The 22,870-nt window shown below is 40.1% G+C and overlaps 1 protein-coding gene across 3 annotated transcripts in view; it reads right to left on the bottom strand.

The window, feature by feature from the left end:
- Positions 1 to 674: 674 nt before the first annotated feature.
- The window catches only part of GRID1 (glutamate ionotropic receptor delta type subunit 1), a 543,067-nt gene continuing 520,871 nt past the window's right edge, over positions 675 to 22,870 (bottom strand). The window contains exons 14-18 of one of the 3 annotated variants that reach the window (XM_075717629.1): positions 20,826 to 20,992; positions 19,242 to 19,482; positions 18,896 to 18,982; positions 9,807 to 9,842; positions 675 to 1,103 (exon numbers count right to left, since the gene is read on the bottom strand). In XM_075717629.1, the coding sequence (XP_075573744.1) occupies positions 675 to 1,103; positions 9,807 to 9,842; positions 18,896 to 18,982; positions 19,242 to 19,482; positions 20,826 to 20,992 (960 nt within the window). The remainder of the gene's footprint in view (positions 1,104 to 9,806; positions 9,843 to 18,895; positions 18,983 to 19,241; positions 19,483 to 20,825; positions 20,993 to 22,870) is intronic. The other 2 variants (XM_075717630.1, XM_075717631.1) reach the window with 2 other exon arrangements.

Below are 22,870 nucleotides of genomic sequence, written 5' to 3'. Positions count from 1 at the left end.
AGAAAGTTAAATAAAAAGAGCCACACAGTGCAGCAGACATGTAAAAACACAATTCAATAATCCTGTGCTTAAACATAGAAACTGTGTGGAAGTTCAAATCTTTGTTAGAAGGAAAAATTTCTCTTTTTTTTTCTGTTTATTGTTTGTTGGATTTTAGTTATAGTTCACATTTAAAACACTTGTTACTGCTATGCTAACACCAGCTGCTAAATTCTCCAAGTGAATTGCCGACTTGTCTATAAAATAGGGTTCTGGGGAAAGGAGAGATCTGAGCATGGTGAACTTTTCTAGCAAGAAACGGATACTTTTTTTGCTCTTAGATAAAAAGGAACAGAAAGGGAATAAGTGTTGAAATCCACGGAAAAAAGAAGTACGGCCCTCAGTCCCAGTAACTGGTCTTCTTTGGCACTTGAGAACGATCACAAGTAGTTTGCCTTTTTATTCATATAGAACAAAATTTACAAAGTCATTCATACATTTTTGTTTTGTTTTTTTGTTTTGTTTTTTACTGACTTCGAAAATTGGGAATATTCAAAATACACTTTTACCCCACTTCATTCTTTCATTATTTACAGGTATATACAAGAAAAATGTAAGAGTTTGTTTTGTTTTTTTTTGTTTCTTTTAAATTTTGTATTAAAAAGCTCTGCTGGTTGTTTTACTGTTTGTTTTCATCATATGGATGTTCCATGCGAGGGCTCCATTGCTTCTGGAATGACTCCCCCCGGCACAGACTGAAATGACATTGGGATCGGGGTTTTCACGGGGCTCTGACGAAATAGTCCTCCATTTGGCGACCTGTGTTTACACTGTATGGAGGGCATGGTGGCTGAGCTGCTCAGGGGCAGCGGCAGGTTGCTGCCAGAGGCAGCTGTGAGTGTTCTGCTGGCACCGTGAGTTGTCTGTTCTGGTAAAAAGGTGGTGACAGAAAGTTGCGTGTTCTGGTATTCGCGTACTGGCTCCAGGGTCTGAGTTGGCTGCATGCCACCAATCTCCAAGGCCGAGATTTCAATGGACGCTGGAGAGATTTGCTTGTGGGCTATGTCTTCGTCAATTAAACTGTTCATGCGTCTATGGACCTGCTCCAGGTTCACTTCTTTGTCCTAGTGAGGAAGAAACCAGAACAATCAGTCCAAACACAACCTCCAATCCCATCCGGCCCCCCGCCACTTCCTCTGTGTGGTTAGAATTGCTGTTCACTCATTACATCGCTTCAATTTCACCTGTGCCTATGAAAAACCTTGAGGTCTGCCCAACATCTCCAGCTGAGAAACACGTGCTGAAGGGAATACCAGCTCAATCTCAGCCTGCAAAAGCCCCTGATGTCAATAGCATCCTCCTTGGAGGTAAACCGATGGCTCTGCTTCAGCTAGCATGAGCTGGCACCAGGGACCAGCACATCCCGCAAGCCCTTAGCTCAACTTGCACAAGCCCAGAAAAAAACACATGGCAGGCAAACAAGCAAGCTGGGACTCCAAATTCCAGCCAGCAGCTTGCCACCTTGTAATCACAAGACAGCTCACCACTGTCTCATCTAGCTGCAGTGAATTTTCTAAGGAACATGTCAGTAAAACACTCTGCAGAGTCTAGCTGACTTCAGGGTAGTTGCTTCATGTGGCAAAATCTACAGGCCAGGGGTTGTGGTGGTGAAGAAGTATTTCCTTCCCAGCAGGAAGCCCTGAGTCACCTATGTGGCACAGACTATTGACCTACTAGAACAGCACTAAGAGAGACCTGCTCTGTGAGCCCTGGGGAGGGGACCGCTCATTTGTGTTTTGAACAGTTGCATGACCAACTACAAACTGTCTTTCATCTTGACACGTCATCTAGTAAAAGTTTATGTCTGTGGTCAAAGCTTGGGGAAGCAACACTGGTCTTTCAAAAATGCATCACCATCTTCTGAGAATGGGTAGGTTAAGGGTCCCCGAGTGGTTGCCTCAAGGGACTTTCAGCACTACTTGTTCAATATGTTTTAGCTTCCATGAGGAAATACAGCCGAAGAAATTGTCTTTAAAACCTGAAGCAGCAAAGACCTACAATGGGCTGTTTATCACCTCAGCACGGCATTCAGGATGCTCAAATTGGAACGCAAGAAAACTGGCAGGGTAAAGTCAATCACCTGGGATGCTGTATGACTGAATTTTAATAGATAGCATTGTATTGTCAATAAAAAGGTATTATATTATATCATTTCTCGATATTTCATAAAGCACAGCTATGATCTGCAGTTGTTATTTGGTGCAAGTGTAACATACAGCAGGCTAGTAGCAAAGCGTCTATAAAAGCCCAACAATCCGGGAACTAAAGAAATTCCCTGGTTTGACAGAAACCTGTACTTACACTGGGCAGCCAGCATAATCCCAGCCTAGGAAATAGGACTACCTGAAACTGTTGTGTTCCAGTAATCCCCGATTGCCCACAGATCAATGTGTGCTTAGATGTTGGTTAAACCAAACAGCAGCAGCCTTAAAGATGCTCTGATCCATGCAAAAACATAGGCTCTGGGAACAGAGAAGTATAAGGTGCCACTGCCACCCGCTCTTCATGATCTTTTGCCCCTGGTGTTTAGGTGGAGCAGAGAGAATTACAGTATCATTCCAGTGGTATCCACTGCTATGCAACTTTGCTTTCACCTGTAAATTAACAATCAAGTCAACTCCAAAGCCCTTGATTCCAGTCGATGTCAACTACAGATTTGATTCTAACCTTGTGATTTAACACCACTTCTATATTACCCAAGAACCATTGGATTTGCTGAACTCTGCATGGATTTGGAAATGAATTAGTGTTACATGATGATGTACCCAAACCTGTGTCCTTAGCTTAGGCTAAATCCCTATTGATTTCAACTGGAGTACAATTGTTCAACCATTACAGGGCTGAGCTGCACACTGCACCTCCTTTCCTAATCAGCAGAAAATGAATTCCTATTTCATTTACATCACAAATCCACCAAACTCCCAATGATGCTCCCAGAAACCCTAGGGATATCATCTTCCTCACCAGAGAAACAAACTATTTTTTAAAAAAACCACTGGTTTTTCAGCCAAATCCTCTAATCAGATAATTTTGAGTTACAGAAAATCAATGTACAATAAATAAAAAATAAACTTGTGTGGCAGAAAGGGACCACACAATACTTCATTCATACCACTGCAACTGCTTTAAGACCTTCTTGCCAACAGCCGTACCTGACCTGTCAGGCTCTTCATTCAAGAAGTTAGACAATACACCAAGCTGACGATAACACAGAAGCTCTTTCATAAACTCTGTAGCAAGATAAATTAAGGATTTGTGGTATAATGGCCAGAGGATTATGTGGATTTAATTCATAGTTTTATTTATTTTTATTTCTTGAAGTAAAATTGTAGACTGGGGGCAAGTCTGAGAAGCATTCATAGATTATCCTCCATTGAGAATAAAGACTTGACCTCCATGGGCCCGTTCCTTTTGCACAGCCACCTGGCTGCGTACTGCTATGTCTTCCTCAGCTGTCTGCCAACAAAAGCTCACTGCAAAGTTATGCTTATCCACAAACTTCAGCTACCACCGTGTATGATGATATTCATGTCTAAGGAAGCTAACTCCCAGAAGCCCGTTATATAATGCTTCTTTAGGTATCCCGTACTATTTCTTTTCTCAAAAATGCTGTTAGCTTTGATTTAGACTCCTAGGTTGTCATTATAGTTATCTGGGACCCATATTCTTGCTATAAGCTCCTACTATAAAATAAGAAAAAATTAGAGAACTCGTGTTAGAACTGAGCAAATACTAGAAGAAATTTTCCTAAATAAGACTTTGGAGAAATGTTCATTACTCATTTGCATTTTTCTGAGCTTTCACCAAATACTACTGCTTTCTTCAAATCATTTCAAGTGAAAATATACATCAACATTTTATTTGTATTTTTTGATTGCAAGCACATCCTCAGTGCATTCCATGCTGCTTTGCTAGAGGAGCAAACATAATGTGACTGGGACAACTAGCCAAGCCAGAAGGAAAGGTAGAGTTTCAATATTTGCAAAATGCAGTCATTAACTGTTTGCAGAGAAAAAATACATTTGTAAATGAAGTGTGCTCTTCATTTGGAGTATTTGTGCACAAAAGTTCAAAGGATGAATTAATCCTCATTATATATTTAGCTCAGCTCTTTAAGATGTAAACATGAAAAGCCACAGATGGGATGCTCTTAAAAGACATCTCCTGGTCCAGACCAGAGGGGTTATTAAGGACCATGTCGTTTAGAGTGTTTCCCTCTGCTGGCCTAACAGGATTGCCCTCTTGTCTTCTACTGTGCATCGTCCAGCCCTGGGGCAGCATTCCTCAGAAAATGGTGGATTTGCAGTTGCTTATGTTTCACAATATAAACTTATGTTTCACTGTCCGAACATTTTCATTATTAAGAAAAAGAAAAACATAATTTCTGCACACAGACATCACATTTTATCTACTAAAGAATACTTTATGAAGTAAGTAGAGAAGTAAATGTTTGGGATTTTTTTTTAGAGGTAGGGGTGGGGATTTCATTTGCCTGCTTCTAACACTTTTTTCAGCATTAAGGACAACTTTCTGGCCTTACTAAGATCAGAGAAAACTTTTTAAAGGCTTCCAAGCACATTATTCCTTCTTTTTGTTGTTAAAATAAAATGTTTGTAAAGGTTAAGGAAAAAAACTCTGTCTCTGAGGAATAATAAAAACACATTTTTAAAGGTTCTTCCCTTTTTCTTTGTCTTATTAGATGAAGAGCAGCTAAATAACTAAATGTCAAGCTTTGTATGAAACCATCTTAATGCTGAATGTATGATTTTTCAAATGCTTTGAAAAAATGCTAATAAAAAAATTAGAAACCTTGAAAAGATTACTTTGTCATTATAGACTAGAAGACTGCCTTGAATCCCAAGATTTCCAGAACAGAAGGTTTTGGGATAGCTTTATGTGACATGCCAAGCTTTAAGAATTTGTAAATTCTGTAAACCTCATCCTTCTTTTCCTTTATTGCTCTCCTGGAAAATTCAGTAACAAAGCATATGTTACTGAAAAGTAGCACGGTAAATGGAAAAAGGGTTAAATGGTAATAAAGCCAGAAAAACAAATCTTAAAAGTTATGATGTTTTGTTCCCTTGTTAGCTCAGTGTTCTCCTTTATTTTTAGTTCTATATTTCTCATTAAATATGAGCCATTTGTTATATTTTAAGCACTTAGTTAGGTTGCTTTTTTTTTTCCATTTCCTGAGACTTTGTCACCTTAATTGTGAAATGGTAATGTAGCATTGCAAAAGATTTTCAAGCTTTCTGATGCTGTAACTGTTCTCTATTTTTGTACTTCTCTATGACAAAATTCACGAATTAAAATTAATGAATTACTATAAATTAATAAATTGAGTCTTGGAGCTAGGGAATGGCAGAGGCACCAGACCTGGCAGCTGGATGGAAAAAACAGGAGCCATAGTGGAGGTCAGTGTGCGGGTTTTCTAGCACAGAGACTTCCTTTACCCAGAGGAAAGCCCCTCATGGGGAAGCCTTAATGCTCCTCTTCATGAAAGTTTCTGGCTTCTGCTCCACTTAGCAAGGTGGAGCTAGGTCCAGTTAGGTCTCTTCAAGAGCTGAACGAATGAGTTCCAAACTTAGTACTTCAGTGTCTGTGACAGGCATGTTACCAAAAGTTTCTTCTCTTTCTTTTTTTTGTACTTAATATGCAAAACTTAGTTAATATGATACATATGTCACATCTCAGATGTTTCATGCCAATTCAACTTCACCTTTCTTACATAGCTACACTGGATCAATGTATATGCTTGTGTTGCCAGAAGATCAAATATTTTTCCTTTGCTACCTTCATAATTCTATTTTCAATATTAATGTTGTAGTCCAAAGAGATCAGCTGAAGAAATTAATCAGTGAAAGGAAGAAAAAATATCACGTGTAAGGACAATGAATTATAAACACAGGCTCATCGTCCTCAAGCTTAAGGAAAACAGCTAACCAAACATTGCTTCTGGTCAGGAAATTATCTGATTCATAAATACCAATTTAAATGTCATTCTTCCCCAATGATTTTGAGTTCTGGAAGGGTGAATGGAGGGCATGTTTCTGATATGTCCCAAGCACTTGATCATGAGTGACAGGTTCAATGGCCTATGACAGAGTGCAGGAGCACACCGTGGCAACCATTGGCATGGATTTGAAGGATGCTCACCAGAATTATCTGGGAAAAACTAACCCTGCACGACTGCACCTGCAAGAAACTACAACTCCCTTTCAGGACTAATCAAGTTTGGCCTTATCATGCAGAGAGAAATTATGGCAAGATATAAAGGCAGACAGGATGATTTACAGAGTAATCAATATATTTTTCTAGCTTATTTTCTGTGCCTTTTGACAGTGGACTCCAATAAAAGCGTGTGGGCAGTCAGATTGAAAGAATATGAAACTACTTGGGAGGTTTCGAGTCAGTTAACATTATCAAATTTGAGAAACATCTCACTGAGTGTTGGAAAGGAGCTACTGGCTGATGTGTATTTCAAGAAATTGCCTACATCACTCTAAACACAATTAATTCAAAGGTAATACTCTTCAGCTGCCAGGCTTGCAACAGTTGGGATTTTCCACAGGGAAGATTTTTGAGAAAAATATTTTTATTAAAGACACTAATGTGGCCTCTTGTTCTTACTCGTGATTTCTCTGATCTTGTCACAAAGCCACTTGAAGAGATAAAAATGTAGCAAGCTGATGAAGCCGTTTCAGTAAGGCAAAAAAGGGAGACAAATGCCCAAAAAGGAAGGCCAAGTATCTGCAGAATTTTGTTGCTAAAACTATGCCAAAACTGCTGTAAGTTGCATCTGCACCCCACACATGCAAATAAAACCACACTAGACTAGAGGAGAAGAAAAAGACTGTTGGTCCTGACCCTAAGCATCAAGCACTAAAAATTCAGAAATTTAGCCAATATGGGCAGACAGGCACATACACCAAGGGACTATCATAAATACATCAATACCTCCCAGTCAGATGCTCATAACTGTGCCAAGTATTAAAAGCCTGTTAATGCACTTCTTAATAAGCCTCAGGAGATATGCAGAAAATAATGCTTGAGATCTTTTGAAGTAACATAGCCTTAATCATCAATCATGGCGCATTTCTGTTTTGTTTGTTTGTTTGTTTCTGTCTTGGGTGACAATATGAAGGATTGTCTTTTGGTGAGAGAAAGAAGCCAAGACATAAATGTTAATATTACATTTTCATTCTGTGAAAGAACTATTTACAAAAATAAGGCAATTTTGTGATTAGGACTGGGGTGCAAAATTTGAGTCAAGTCCCAGCTTCAAACAGACATTTCGTGTTCTGACCTTGACCAGGTCACATGCCAGTCCCTCTACCATCCATATAAAACACCTCTTAACCCATACACATAACGTTAAAAAATACAAGTATCAGCAGTCATGAGACACAGATGATGGAAGGCACACATGTACCCAGCTAGGCAGAGAGGAAGTCTCTGAGGCACTTCCATGCACGGAGAGACATACTGCATAACTGCAAAACAAAACAGAGAAATAAAACCGAAATGGTGAGTTTCCATGCTCAGGTACCCACAGGCTATTCTCTTCTCAGCTCAGCGCCAAAGCCCACAGCTCCACCCAGCTACCAGCTTCTGTCCATGGGGTTTCAGACATCATGGACTCAAACATTTAGCTTGTTAAGGAGAAATGAAGAAGCAGCAGCTCTGCATATGTACGTTTGTTTAAGATTATTTTGAAATTCTGTATTCACCCAGGGTCATAATCATTACTTTCAGCTGCAGCTACTGCATATGTAAAGCTGTAATTTTAATTTATTCCAGGAGGCTCTGACAGAGTGGCAAAACCAGACATAATTGGCTTGCTTGAGAAGAAAAAGCAGTGATGATATATGTAATAGATGTGCTGCAAAACAATGACAACACAGTATGGTGTTATATTAATACAAATAACCCCTTTTTAATACAACTCAGTTTGCCACACTCATTATTCTGGAGATTCTGCAGTCGACAATGCAGTGAAATGCAGACAGACGTGTAAACAGATGCAGCGATGATGTATGTTTGCTGTCATTAATTTAACGCAGGCAACTGACCTAGTCAAATAGTACTTAATGTTACATAAAATTTGCTGAGTGGTTTCTGAGTGTACTCTGCTAGATGCCAGTTTGACCGTAACAGTATCTTATTAGAAATAAGTACAGATGCACCTCAAGAGTCTACTTGAAAAACTACTTTTATAAATAGGCCCAACTCTGCAATCAAGCTTCTGCTCTTATAAGTGGAAACTATACCATGTATTTTAAATTAGCAATTAACTAAGCTATCGTCCATAAAACAGCTGTTAGAAGAATGCATTGAGACTGACATCAGTTGAGGTCCAGTAGACTGTTATCCAATTGAAATGATAAAAGAAATGAAAGAGTTTTGCAATGTATTAATTTCATTCAATGTGTAATCATCTTCAAAGAAACAAAACTTCATAAAAAATTATGTACAAGAGGCCACCTTATTCACTAGGAGGTGCTCTCCTTCACCAGAGAGCAGAGATTCCTTTATGAAGAGACAGTAATATTCTTTTCCCTTCTAAGTAAACCTGAAAAAAAGTGAGAAATAACAGAATACTGCAAAGATGATGTTAATGTGATAGAAAATAGTTTCAAATACATTGCCAAAGTTTATTCCCACCTACCCACAGCCAAAAAATGTCTATAATTGGTGAAAGTAAGAAACTATTACCAAAAACCTAGAGACCAATCAAGTAATGCTGACTTGCTACAGAAGTACTACAAGTAGCAAGGAGCTTCATGAAGCAGTCCATATCTTCCCACACTCACGTTGTCCCCCTTACCCAGGTTGGATTTATCTAACCTGAAATCACATCTAGCCAGGGATCTAATTCTGAAGACGTCTGTGACTGGCCCATAGTCCGTGCCTGTGCCATAGTCCATGCCTGTAAGCCTTCTGCACTGGACAACAAGCTCCCCACCAGGCCACTGAAGTTGATGATGCACACCAGTTTAAACTAGCTATACATCCATCTTTGTTTTATTTTTTCCCTTCAACTGCATCCTCATGCTATGGCACTGTGTGAATAAATACGCAGGACACAGTACCAATGGGACAAGCACTGCACATTAGGTGACAGCAGGTAGCCCCACAGTCTCTTGCAGTGATCTCCTCCCACATTCATCACAATCCATGAACTAAGTGCAATCACAGAGAAACACTGGCTAGTCCTCACAACCAACAGCAGACTCAAACCCGCAAGGTAAGAGGCTGGGATAGCATCCTCATTTGTTACTCAATAAGAAAGGGGACACTCAGCCTCATGCTGATGTATTCAAGCTTTAAAATCCTTACCAACCTTGGTCCACAAGCATTAGAAGCTGGTAACTCAACTACAAAGAAAATGAATCACTGGTTCACATTATACAGATGTTTCCACAGTTTTCATGAGGTTAGAAATAAACAGGATAGTAAGAGAATGCAAAGAAACATTTTTCAACACAAGCAGCAAAATGCAGTACTGAATGAGTGCTGGTTGATGAGCATGCCAATGTCTCTGCAAAGGAATTTTTTTAGGAGAAAGGAGAACTTGCACATGGAGAAACCTTTACTGTGCACACACTGTATATATTGTAGTTACAGGCATTTCCAACAACACGAAGGTTAGGTTCAAGGGGAGTTCCAGGGAGAGGTAAAGATGAGGAGAAAACTAGCAAGGCTTCAACTGTGCAGGCATTTTCAACAACAAACCATTTATCTGTATGTTTATTATAAATTCTCACCATGCTTCTGAGGCCCAACCTCACATCATTGGCCATCTCCAGATAGAAAGTGAAAGGAAGACGTAGGGAGAAAAAAAAAGGATCAAGATAGTGAGGCTAAAAATGTAATTAATATTTCACTCTTTTTAGCAAACATATTAACTTCTTATACTTCTGGTTTGAAATAGCAAATTCTAGCCAGTGAAAACAGAGAGGATGGCCCTGAAGAGGGTGGTGTTTTCAGAATTCAGCTACATCTAAAATGATCCTATGAGGTGACAGATTATTCTCTTGTGAAGTAAAGATTAAATTCACAAAGGTTCTGTTCCAAAACTCACTAAAAATTAATGGATTCTTTACATTGCTTTACACAGCTTTTAAATCCTAAATTATTATCTAGTCCATAAGGGATGTAATTTTTCACTCTACTGAGCCCAAAGCAAAGCAATGCTACCCTTTAACAGTCTGATTTACTCTACTGGAGCATCAGGCATAACAGATTGCTCTATCATCACTCTTCTTCACTGTTCCAGCCTAGTCAAATCCAAATCTCAAAAGTTCCCATTTTTTCCAGTTATGCCAGGAGTAAAAGAGAGAGTTGGCACAGGAGACACAAGGAGTTGCTTCTACAACCTGTTTGATGCCCAGCGATAGTTCCCTTGCAAAGCCTCTCCTCTCCAGCTGTGTGAAAGCCTTAGAAAACTCTTACTTCTATTAGCCACAAATGTTTTAATTAAAAATTGAATTTTGAGAAGGTTTCTGCAGCCCCATTCAGGGCTGTATTTTGGAAACTGCCCAAGCTCCTGTTTCAACATGAGAAAAGACATGGCCAGCCAAATCATTAAAATACCTCAGCATAATAAAAATCTGGCCACCAGTTTCCCATAAGAGAACTCTTGGATACTGAATACTTCTGAAGAAATAGTGCTTGTTACATTGAGTAATTCCAAGTAGGTCTTTTCTACATACATGCTTATAAACTCAGTTCTGAACTTATGGAAAATCATAACCAAACCATCAAGCTTAAAAAAATAAAATAAATATAGATATATATTTTTTCCACAATATTAGTACCTTTGATTCTTTAATATTTTGCTAATATTGAGCACAGGTTATTTCAGGTATTATAAAATTATTTAAACTCAATGGATAAACAGATTTATAAATTGCTTGCTAATATTACTGTACGCGAAGTTCACTCTTCAGTAAATCACTTCAAGGCACACATAACTTCCAGTTTATGCTTTATACATATCGGTTTCAAAGCAACTCAAGCTTGATCCTACACCACTAAAATGAATGGAAGTGTTTTGTTGATCAAGGTGGGATCAGGATCAAACTCTCATTTAATTTTACATACATGTTTAAATGCTTAGTTGGATTAAGGCCTAAGGCACTTTATAAACCACAAAAATGTAAAAAAAAAAAAATATTGAGAAAACAGTCACATTTTATGTTTTTTTTTATTTTAAACTTTTACTGATTTTGTTATTACTGAACATTCAACACCTCCTCAAAAAGTCAACTTTAAAATACCACTGTAGGCTGAGATAAAATATACAAACATTAGCTCCGTAAACATTATGTGAGGAATCTAAAAGAATCTGACACATTAAGGCTCCAATTCAGTAAAATACATAAGCTCATGCCAAGCACATGAGTAGCCACAGAAGTTCTCTGGGATAGGTGATGTCATGCAACTTAAGCAAGTACTTAAATTCATCACCAAACTGGAACTTTAAACAGGTTGCTTCTTTCTGACTTCCTTGCATGGAAACATTCATTTTTTAAGCTTATTTCTGTTCATTTATTCCACCCTGATAAGGTTCATGCAGAGTAAGTTCAGATTATATCCCCAAGAATCCCATTAGCAGGGTTTTCTTATATAACTGGGAGAAAAATTAAACCAAACACAAAAATCCCTTCCTTGCAGCTAGGGAAATATGCTGAAACCAAACTTGAATGCTTCAATACTGCTTTGGGTAGCAGAAGCCTGGGCTCAGTGTCATTAATCATGGGGATGACATGTCACTTTTAAATCCATTACAGCCTTGACCTAAATCTAGGGTGATCAATAGCAAGAGTTGACTGATTTCATTGGATTCTCAATGAGCACACTGTCTGTCACCAGGTATTACAGAATATCTGCTTCACTGTTAGGGACCTCTAAGGAGAAAATCTTGTTTCTTCACTCATGTAAAAAGCCAACACTGAGTTAGTTAAGATGCCCTTCCAGCTATTATCAGTTTCTGTACAAGGCAATTTATATATTATGTCCTCCTCCTCTTTTTTTTTTTTTCCTTTAACTGATTCTTCCAGCTTATACTTCATCATCAAACAACATTAAACTTTGTATTCTGGGCTGACTGATTCCTAACACCGCTTTGCTGATTTAAAAATGCTAGTTAAATTAAGCTTCTCACCTTATTATATTCAAAACTAGTTTGAAACTGAATTTCTAGATGGCATTAAAATGCATTATTTTGCCAGTGTTTGCATTATTTATTTTCCCCAAAAAACTTTATTTATTCTTAGAAAAGTGGAATACAATACAGTGGTACAAACAGATGATCATTTATATGCAACTGAGCAAAAAATGTACAAAGATTTCAGACATGTCATAAAAATACAGAAAAAAATAATTTAAAATAAAAACAAGATAAAATATAGAGGACATGCAATGAAGGGAAAATAAAATACCGGTTTGATGATCTCATGTTTCCTTTCACTCTCAAAAGGAACCACCCCAGGGGAAATCAAATTGTCAGATAAAAAGATAACACCACAAAGGAGACAAGGTAAATGAAGTGACAAAGAAAAAGACGAGGAAAGTGAAAACAATGTTGAAAGCATAAGACTCTTTAATAATCAAAACCAACGCTGCTGACACCATGCTGAAGGTACGGAAGCCTCGATTGCCATGGAATAATATCTGGTTGGAGAACTGGAGTGAGATGAATACGGTGCAAACCACAGTTCTTAGCAGTGACAAATTTTGATCCATTGGACTCATATGTGCTAGCTCATATTTCCACTTCTAAGGTACACTGGGTTTCATAGTCTTCTAATGCCAGAGAAGAGTCCTAGTGGGTAACTTTCATGACTGCTAAAGCTGCAAATATGGATTTTTGAGGTAGGCTGGAATTTGCATATCGCTGAACATGGAAACAGGGGAACTTAAGGCAGATCACACAAGGCTGCCCTGGCCAGAGATACAGGTTTTCTGTCATCCTGCATACTGCCAAGATATTTGTGATAATTTTTAGACTAATTTTGCTTCCTCCCACTATCCTATAGAGCTAGAAAGTATTGCAGAGTCTAGACTTTTTGAGATTCAACAACATTTAAAACATTATTAAGCTGGAAGCAGCAGGAAACAGCAATGATAAGATGCTGTTACTAGTACACAAGTCTGTTCCCACTCTGGACAGTACCTGAATTGCTGCCCCCTTTTAATCATTTAAAAATAAAAAGTGAGAACAGAAAAGTGAAAAGGGTCTGTTGAATAAAATGATTTTGCAGAAGCATGAGAAAGTTAAGAAATCACAAACTAAGCTGTGAAGACCGTGATTGTTAATGAATTATAAATTTCACACAAGTTATGAGGCAATGACTAGTAGCAACTCAGGAGGTGGAAAATTATGCTATTCCTTAACCAGTAAAACCCCAAAATATTCGTGCACTACCAAATCACAAACACACTGGGTACAGTTTCTGAAACACTCACATTCTAGGAGTAGCACAGTTGGCTTGGAGAAAATACATTTCTGATTTATAATATATATTCTCTGAGCTAAGAAAGAATAAAACCAATAATTTCTTGAGATCATTCTAACATCGTCTTTCAAGAGTTACATTAACAATAAGTGAATCAATATCACCTTTTATGGAAGATGTAACAAGTATCAGTTCCCAGCAAAAAAATCATCCTGTATAAGTGACTAATTTTCTTTGATGTCCAGTTGCCTGTTAATTTGGTTTTAGTGAATACACCTTTTTTTAGTGAATACACCTTGTGCACAGTGAAAAATATGGGAATTCAACTTTCTTTCCATGAATAATACAATACTTTATCTTTGCTTCTATGTTTTCAATGTTTTGGAGTATAGTATGTGGATGAACTAGGAGTGCTTCCTTAATAGTTCTGAAGAGATCTCAAAGTGATAATCTTCAAGTGGAATAGTACATCACAATAAGACACAGCTGATAAAGCATAGAGGATACTGGGGAGTCCATTGCAGTAAGCAGCTACACTTGATTGTAATGACAATGAAGATTTGAAAACTGTCTTTCAGCGTGTCAAATGGTATAAAAGATACCAACAACCTGATGATGTGGCACAGCCCTTGGCAGTTAAATGATCCAAATTACATTATAGCTTACTGATATCGTGAAATAAATGCATAGGACTCATACCAAAAGACATAGAAATTCAGAAATAATTATTGAAAACTTGACATTTCTACGGCACCACGTTTCAATAACTTTATCTGATTGCTCAGTTATTTAAAAGGGACATAGAGTGACTGAAGAAAGATTCCAGAATAAATATTGTCATTTTTTATTTTACTACTCTCCAAATTTTTGAAGCTTATCAAAGTCAAAAAATTAGATATCAGTATCATAGGCTGAGTAGCAGCTGTGCAAATTCAAGATTTTAACACATACAGATAGATGTATGAGCTGGCTAAATTTCACTCTGCGTATAGGATGGCTGGGCATTAACAGTAATTAGGAGAGAATGGTTATAAATTCTAGAAAATCTGATTTGAAAAAGATGACTAAAGGTAAATTTGCCTGAATTAGAAAATAATAAGGGTATTTAAACATTACTAGGTATCTTTCCAACTTTAAGAGATTACTTGAGCCCTAACAGAAGAATGCAGCATGGTGTTGCAGCTATACATTCTTTCCTGATGTTGGAGTTAATCTTTCTTTTGTTAATCTGATTTGCTAAGGATTAAATGAAGACTTAAAAGGGATAACATTCAGATTTTTACAGCAGCACTCATTAGAAACATTTTTACAAACCTGCTTCAAGTAGAATAAAAATATTTTGTATCAACATCCTGAAAAAGAAAGTCAACCCACCCTTCACTCTTCTAGCAAGAAACGTCACTAGTCCTTGCATGATAGAATTGTGAACCAATGGCAACTGTGTTTTTGGGAAAGTAAAGGAAGTCCATCTTTCCTGGAAGTTTACTTTAATGAACTGACTTAATGGGTAGAAACAATACTGTTTTTTTAATTGGGTGAGGCAGATTTTCTTTGTATGCAAACAATGCAAAAAATATACCCATTGGAAGTAGTCTGTCTGACGTAACTCTTCTTATAAAGTCTCTACAAATGTAGATCAGATTCATGTCAAAGTTCAAGTTAGCTGTCAGGTTTCAAAAAATAGGCTTCCTGTTCCTGCCAGTTACATAGTTAACACTACAATTTTCACACTCATTGTAATTAAGAGTTGTGATTTATACCACACAGACATCTGAGTCCTTCAACACCTCAAGGTATTGGCTCAGGCTAACCTCCACAGAAGGCAAAGGAATACAAAGTTGAAGAGGAAAAGACAACGAACTGGCAAATATCAACACCTTCATGTCAGCTGAAAACACTTCTCCAATGCTAATGAAGGCTGTACACGGTCTTCCAGCCACAGACTTCACAGACCCTCGACATACAAAATGATAGTCTTGAAAAAACATCCTTCCCCCCTCTCTCCAGCAAGCTGCATGGCTGGCCAAGCCTGTCATAAACCTGCCAGAGCAGCCCTGCCTCCATCTTCCCAACCTCTGGTTTTGAGTTGGCAATCGTTGGCACGATACAGCCGACCGAGTGGGTCAAGCCAAAGAGAGAATGTTACACACGGGCTCCGCAAGTTATGGCAATTCCTCATTCGGTCCTGAATCCACTGTAATTTTCTACGGTGGATTTATAAAGCTCCTAAGGGGGTAAGGGTCACAGAAGCCAAACGCCACCTCCCTGTCCTTCGCCTCACGAGGCGACTTCTGCATGAGGCCAACGCCAAACTCTAATCCTAGGCTGCAAGAAAATCAGCCCCTTCCGTACCCTCTACAAGCTCTGCACTGCACACAAGAAAATGGTTGGGAGGCAATCCAGTTCCCACAATCTTTAGGTGATACCACAACACTCGTGTTTTGCCAAAGCCTTCCCAAAAGCAGCAGCATGACTGAAGTTTGCAGCTGTTGCTGAACTAATGACTTGGCTGGAGTATCAGATGCTGCTAAGAAGCAGATTTTAATGTTCTGTGTATGGTGTGCATGCCATAGCTCTGTCATTACGGCTATTGCTGTAGAAACGCTGGCTCATACACATTGACAGAAATGAGATATCTGGAATACACTCCTGGAAATCAAATCGTCTTTTTGTTTCTGATCCCCTAAGCGATGCTCAGCCACGGTTCCTCACTCAAGCAGAGGGGTCCCCAAGACTCAACGCTCCCCTCATCCCTGGATCCTGTCCTTTCCGAAGCTTTGAAACTTGGTTCTCCTAAACACGTTGAAAATCCTCAACCAGTCTACACCACCTCTTCCGAAACCTGGTTTCATATCTTAATTACAGTAGCCACCAGCAATCCCACTTCAACCCCTCCTCACTAGGAGTACATAAATAAAATATCGCCGCCCATTAATCCTCCAATTAATATCTGCCCCATTCGTTTGCCGGTTTATCTGAGCAGATGGTGCGGGCCCTGCCAGCCCGGCGCGCCCCCCCCCACCCGCGCGGGCGGCCATTAGCCGCGGGCGGGCTGTCACGTAGGCGCCGCGGCTCTGGCGGGTCCCGGCCGCCCGGGCCGGGCCGAGGGGCAGGCGCCGGCCGGGGACGCGGCCCTGGGCTGCTGCCGCCGGGGCCGGGCCGGCCGCGCTGTGCGCTCGGAGCTGGGGTTGCGGTCGGTGCGCTGCACGGCCCGGTCTGCGGGGGCCCGGGGGAAAGCGAAGTTCAGGCTCTGAGAGCAGCCCAGGGTCCCTGAAGCCCCTGCCCGCCGCCGGCGCTGGCGGCAGCCGCCCTTCCCTCCCGCTGCTCTGATCTGATCCAGAGATGCTTCTGGCCCCCCGCCTTTCATCGCACGCAGCTGTCCTTTTTGGGGACCACTCATTACGTGCCATCCCGCCCGCCCCACCTGCCCTCCTTATGCTGTGCTGGCCGGCTGGGCCTGCGAGCCCTCATGGCCGTGCCCTCGCCTCTGCAACGCGAACTTTCTCGTTCAGCCTTAACACCTACTTGCGCCCGGGCTCCCACTGACTCTGTTCCCTCTCTCTGGGCAGCACCCACATCACTGACCCTGCCTGAGCCTGTTTGCGTGCGCTCTGCTGAGTTTAATTTGCCTCCCTTAACCCAGACCGGCTGCGCTCTAAGGCTAGACCCAGCCCCGCGCACCCGTGATCTTCCCAAGTACAGCTTTACCGTATGGGCAACGTTAGTATACCTGAAAAAACGGAAGCTTAAAAGTATTGTATTGTTTGTGACAGAAACTGCAAAAGAGGACGTACAGAGAATCTGTAATTGAGAACGCACTGGAGGGAAAGAGGAGGAGGAGGAGAGGGATGGGAAGGGGAGAAAAGATGGGATGGGGTACCCAGGGATCTGCAATAATCCTTACAGATATAAAAAGAGAAATAAAGGGGATGGGCAAAACGAAAATATTTAAAGCCAGGAAGACAGATCCTTTTTCAGAGATGGAAACTGAGCATTTGAAACTCCTTGCAGTAAGAGTGAATTATTTCACCTCACCTACATAAAAATCTGCCTTGGGGGCATATTCTCATCTCACTCTACAAAGATGCACAAAGGCGAGTCCCTGAGCGTGGAGAGGGGAACACACTGAAGAGTATGGCAAGACAAATGCTTGTGCACACGCAGCACAAGGACTGCAGACAACATCCCTGCCATTTGCCCTGCAAGGCTTGCACAGTGGGCAGTGAATGGTCTTCTGCTAGGGCTTAGGCTTTAGCCACGCTAATGCCTTTGGGGTTACCAGCAGGAGTGACTTCTACAAGGCAGCAGGGCAAAATGCTACAGTATTTAACCAAAGAGCAGTTAAATATGCACTTCTGTTCATATGAAAGATTCATTATAAGCAAGAGTACCTACTCACGCTCTCCCTGTGCCTGCTTTTGGAGTGCCGTATTGTGCAAGGAGACATGCTTCTTTTTACCAAAATTCCCCTTTCGCTATTGTTTGTTGTGGAGCCACAGGCAAGTGACTTTGCAGCTATGTCCCACAAACATGGTACAGATGTTTATCACCAAGCACTTGATGGATGAATTCAAATGGGAGAAGCAGGAACTCAGAAGAATGGAATCTTACTGGTAAATATTTCACAACATTACAGACTGCAACATATATCTTCAGATCCCATTTGCCAGAATTGCTTCCAGGTGATAGGTACGTCAATTAGTGTAGTACTCCTGGCAACATGAGAAACATAGATTGGAATTGATGGGCTATGTACTATTTTCCAGCTGTAGTGCAGCTCGCTGCTGTTATTTGCTTGTAACAAACATCTGTTCCAAGATGAAAGCACCTACAAATGCCTCGGTGTCTCCAAAATTACAAGAGGTTAGTTTGTTAAAGGTTTAATCTATGTAAACAAATACAGGCTTCATGCAAGACAGAGCTGAGTATGGACTGATTATTCTATCGTAGCATTGCTAACTACTACTCGCTGCTGAGCATGAAAACGTCAAAACCAAGAAATTCCCAGATATATTTTCCTAGGTAGAATGTTATATGAACGTTGGTTTACTCAGAGGCTCGTCCTTTTAGAAATAAAACTGATTTCAAAAGAAAGGAAGCATTTAAACAGTGTCACGGCAATATGGCTTATTAAGTTAATAATTAGCTGGTTTATTTTTAATTGCTCATGTACCTCTTCAAAGTCAGCCTAGGTCAGCCATGAAGGAAAACAGCTACCAGCTGCTGGCAGCTGCACAGCCTGCGCAGGATGGACATGGTTCTCACAGCCGATAGATGGGGGTCTCAGATCAGCGAAAACATTACCACAGATGGCACAACTGGGTGCCCGTGACTGGCCTTCCCGTCACTCACAGCAGAGAGGCCAAGGGCATGTTTCTGAACTACTCTCTTACCCCTAAAGGTGGTCTCTCCAGGTCAGGGTTGAGGCACATTGGTGGGGCAATGTGGGGAAGTTTGCACTGCTGCTGCCCATGCTGTATCTGCTCTATAAATAAATAGAGGACTTTAGTCTCCAGGGCTGTCAGTTTGGCACCTTCCATGTGCACAAAAGACACGTTTTGGTTTTTTTTATTTGTTAAGAAACAACCACCCAAAAAGTTATATGCAAAGCTTAGTATGGCAAATCAAAAGAAATCAAATTTATTGTATGAGAGCACCTAAAATCCCACAACTTCCACTCGCTCTCTCTTTCTTTTGTGTTTTCTACTTTTAATTGTGATAAGAATAAAAGTTATGGACCTCTTTCGGTGTTTCTTGATGACAACGGTTGCTGTTCCACCACAACTCCAATGCTGCCACCAAGCATGCAAGAAGAAGACCTATTGCTAAAATGCAGAAAACGCCTGCAAAACTGTGAAGCTTGAGTGCCTTCCCATCTGTCTGTGCATTGGTATGGCTATTCGGGTCACAACGTCCCATCCGTGGCCACCATTTCTGTTTAAGAACATCCAAATCTCCGCTTTCTTGCAACTCTAAGATCCTGCAGAAATTTCGAAAGACAAGTATTATTTTCAATGATACTTTTTCACAGTTTTTTAGTCTTTTCCGTATGTCACAGAACTCTTAAATCTACCATCCCACAATTCAAAACTCCATCCCACCACCACCGCCGTGCAGTATTCGTCATCTGAAACTCCGTTATACCAGGATTTCTTTCTACTCACAGCAGCAGATAAACTCCACTGGGTAACTTTAGAAAAAGAAGAGACTGTCAAAAATTCCACTGCAATGCAAAAAGCATTTCCAAGGGAAATCACCGTATTCCAGTTAGTCATGGCTGGTCTGGCTACATTCAGCTGCAACAGCTGGTCCCACTAGCGAAATGCTTGACCCACTCCATTGCTGCTCTCCCACAATAATTTCAAAATCATGTGAGACTAAACATGCTACTATTTCTGCGCCACTTAATGCAAATCTGTTTAAACAGCGACCAACTCATTTGCTTCAGCAAATGTAGTTTATTCAAAAGGATTTTACTTCAATGCTGTTACTTCATGCCTAAATTACTGTGTTAACAGTTGCTAATTAATCATTGTTTTGCCTCTTGTGAAGTGTCCCTTCTCTCCATGAATGATTCGGTTTGGATTTGGTTTGATAACTGTTTTAGCTGTTTAGTAACAATCTTTTCTCGAAGCAGCTTTGTCTCTGGTTACGCAGCTGGAGTTCTACCCCCTTTTATAAAGAAGGAGCAAGACAAGGAAATCTTGCTTCAGCTCCCTGCCTGGAGCAGAGCACCCGCTCACCTTCTGCTAAGGCCACACGTGCCTGCACAAGTGCACGTCTTCATTTCAAGTGTACAGATTCACGTGAAAAAGGTATTCCTAGCTGATAGCTCAGAGATCACTAAATGGCATAGTCTCATAGTCTTGGCAATCCCATGCAATACTCGGCAATTCTTGTTTTCCTGTACCTCTGTGAGGCTTCGACCTGTCTATCCTAAAGGATAAACCAGGGAATTACTACTTGCTTACTGTAGGGAGGAACATGTTGCTTCACAGCCTGCAAAACGTAGCATGAATCAAAGATGTCTCTTCAATCTCTCCCCTAGCTCGTACAAAGCTCTGAGGACATCAGTCCTTTTTCTGCCAGAAGCAGTGCTGCCTGGAGGTGTGAGCCACACACCACCTCCAGTCCCCTGCTCCCTAAACAGATGCACGTGGAGCAAAAGTAGCAGCTTTGTTGAAGCCTGAACTCATAACCTCTCTGCTGTCATTTATTCACTGTCCTTTATGCAATAATTGCCAAAATTAACGTGAACCACAAATGGGATGCCTTGCTGCTTGTAGAGGGGAATCCTATGACATGAGCTTTGTTTCACTTTACCTCTGCGAGAAAAGGTCTCTGTAGGGGCTTCCATGCTGGAGTGCTATCCCGTATCCTTTGCTGCTGATGCTGTTTCCAATGACTGTCACAGAGCATTCATCATCTGTCAGCGCAGCATATTCTACCACCGTCACATCCCACAGGAAAGCATAGTTTCCTTTCTTTGCCTGTAAATACATCATGAACACAACAAAATCTAAGCTAAACTGCATTTCTAGGTAGGACAAAAACCAAGCAATCAAACAAACCCTGAGCTTGTCATTACTCTGTGGTGGTATTTCATTAGGCTACGGTTTATCTGTAGACCTCCAACCTCTTGATACATTTCGAATGCTCTTCCTTCCCAGCAGTACCTCATCTACATCAAACCTCGCTAAAATGTCTTCCATTTTTAATAGGGATATATAGGATAACATAGCAAACTGTAAGTGTGGGGAAGGCTTACATAACAGGTAATTAATTATAAATGAAAGCTATTGCCTTAGCTGATGAAATTTCATATATGTTTTGTAGGAGACATGGATTAGCAGGAGTGTTCCACACATTTATGTAACTAGATAGGTACAGTATGAGCACTAAGTGGTGCTTCCTAGCCATTACAGTCACCAAAATGGTAACTTTACAGCTTTCCCCATATAAACGTGTAAATACACAAAGCCCCTTCTGAGAGCCGTGCTAGTCCTGTAATAAAAGGCATGCTCTGAGCTTAAAGAGTTCCCTCTTTTTTTCACAGGTAAGAAGAATCACCAGCATCTCCTATTATCTTAGTTTTGGGACAAATATTGTTTTATTTTAGCACACACCCATGCAGATGTCCTTAAATGTCAGCCTTAATTGGGATTCAAACAAATGCCTGCACGCAGTGCATATGATGAATGTAAATCGCCTTACTTAACTTAAGATGCAAGAAACATCTCTGGATAGGGATTCAGTAAAGAAAAAAGTCATCATTTTGTTTCATTAAAGTAATCATTGGTTTTCTAATGTATTTAAGTAGTATGTTTTAAAGTCTCTAGTGAACATCCAGAGCACAACGGAACAGATGGGCTGGAACTTCTAATGCAAATAAATGAGTAGTCACAAATGTAGACTTCCAAGATTTTTTTTTTTTTTTTTTTAAACTTTGGGTGATTTCAGATCTTTCTTTAGGTCAGAACAAAGCAAGGAAGGGAGCTTAAGTCCTACATATATTTCTTTCTGGGAACTGAATCATCAAGCTCCCTTAGCAAATGGCTGCAGCTCTGAAATAGAATTAGCTCACCTTTCAATTTTTGTATAAACTCAGTTTTAAATTCACCTGTAAGCCTATAAGACTCCCTCAGTTATTTTATTGTATTAGATTCCTCAGTTGAGCAATTAAGCTAATTTTACTTCACCATGCCTTGATATAAACCATAGCTTTCTGAAGTCCCTGACAGTTGTTTAAACATGACAATAAATCAAATCAGTGAGTTATCCTCTAGTGGGTAGAATCCAGGGAAACAAAGATTAAAATATATTGTCTGGATTTTCTGTAAGCTTCTTGCCACAATCCACCTCTTTTCCTCCCTTCCCTTTTATCTGCATCAAGGCAATCAAAGATCTCCAAATTCCTTGGCTTTTGAGTTAAACCAGAGTAAAAATGTTATAACCTTCCTCTTTGGTAAGATTTAAATGAGCCTGTCCTGACCACTTTGAAAATAATTTTTTAAGGGTATGCCACCTTTGTGGGTTTGTCCCCACTTTCTCCTTTGTCAGCTCCCTGGTCAGTTCAGAGTGACAGTAATTAATGCATATAGCCTCAGACAACTATTGTTGTACTAGTACAAAACATCATTAAAATCTAAACTACAGTATGGGCCTTTCAGGAGTTATTCAAATAGGAGCCACAGGACTCTACTGTTAAAGTCACATATTGATTTAGCTGACACAACTTATTAAACTAGCATGTTCATAAGAGTATCTCTCACTTAAATGTCACTGTATGAAACCAGACCAGAGTAAGACTTCCACATCTGCATTGTAATACTATCCCTGGCTGTCTACTTAAACTGGAAATGGCGGCG

The sequence above is a fragment of the Pelecanus crispus genome, chromosome 10 (assembly GCF_030463565.1).
Source record: "Pelecanus crispus isolate bPelCri1 chromosome 10, bPelCri1.pri, whole genome shotgun sequence".
Taxonomy (NCBI): domain Eukaryota; kingdom Metazoa; phylum Chordata; class Aves; order Pelecaniformes; family Pelecanidae; genus Pelecanus; species Pelecanus crispus.
This window is presented reverse-complemented; position numbering and strand designations above follow the sequence as displayed.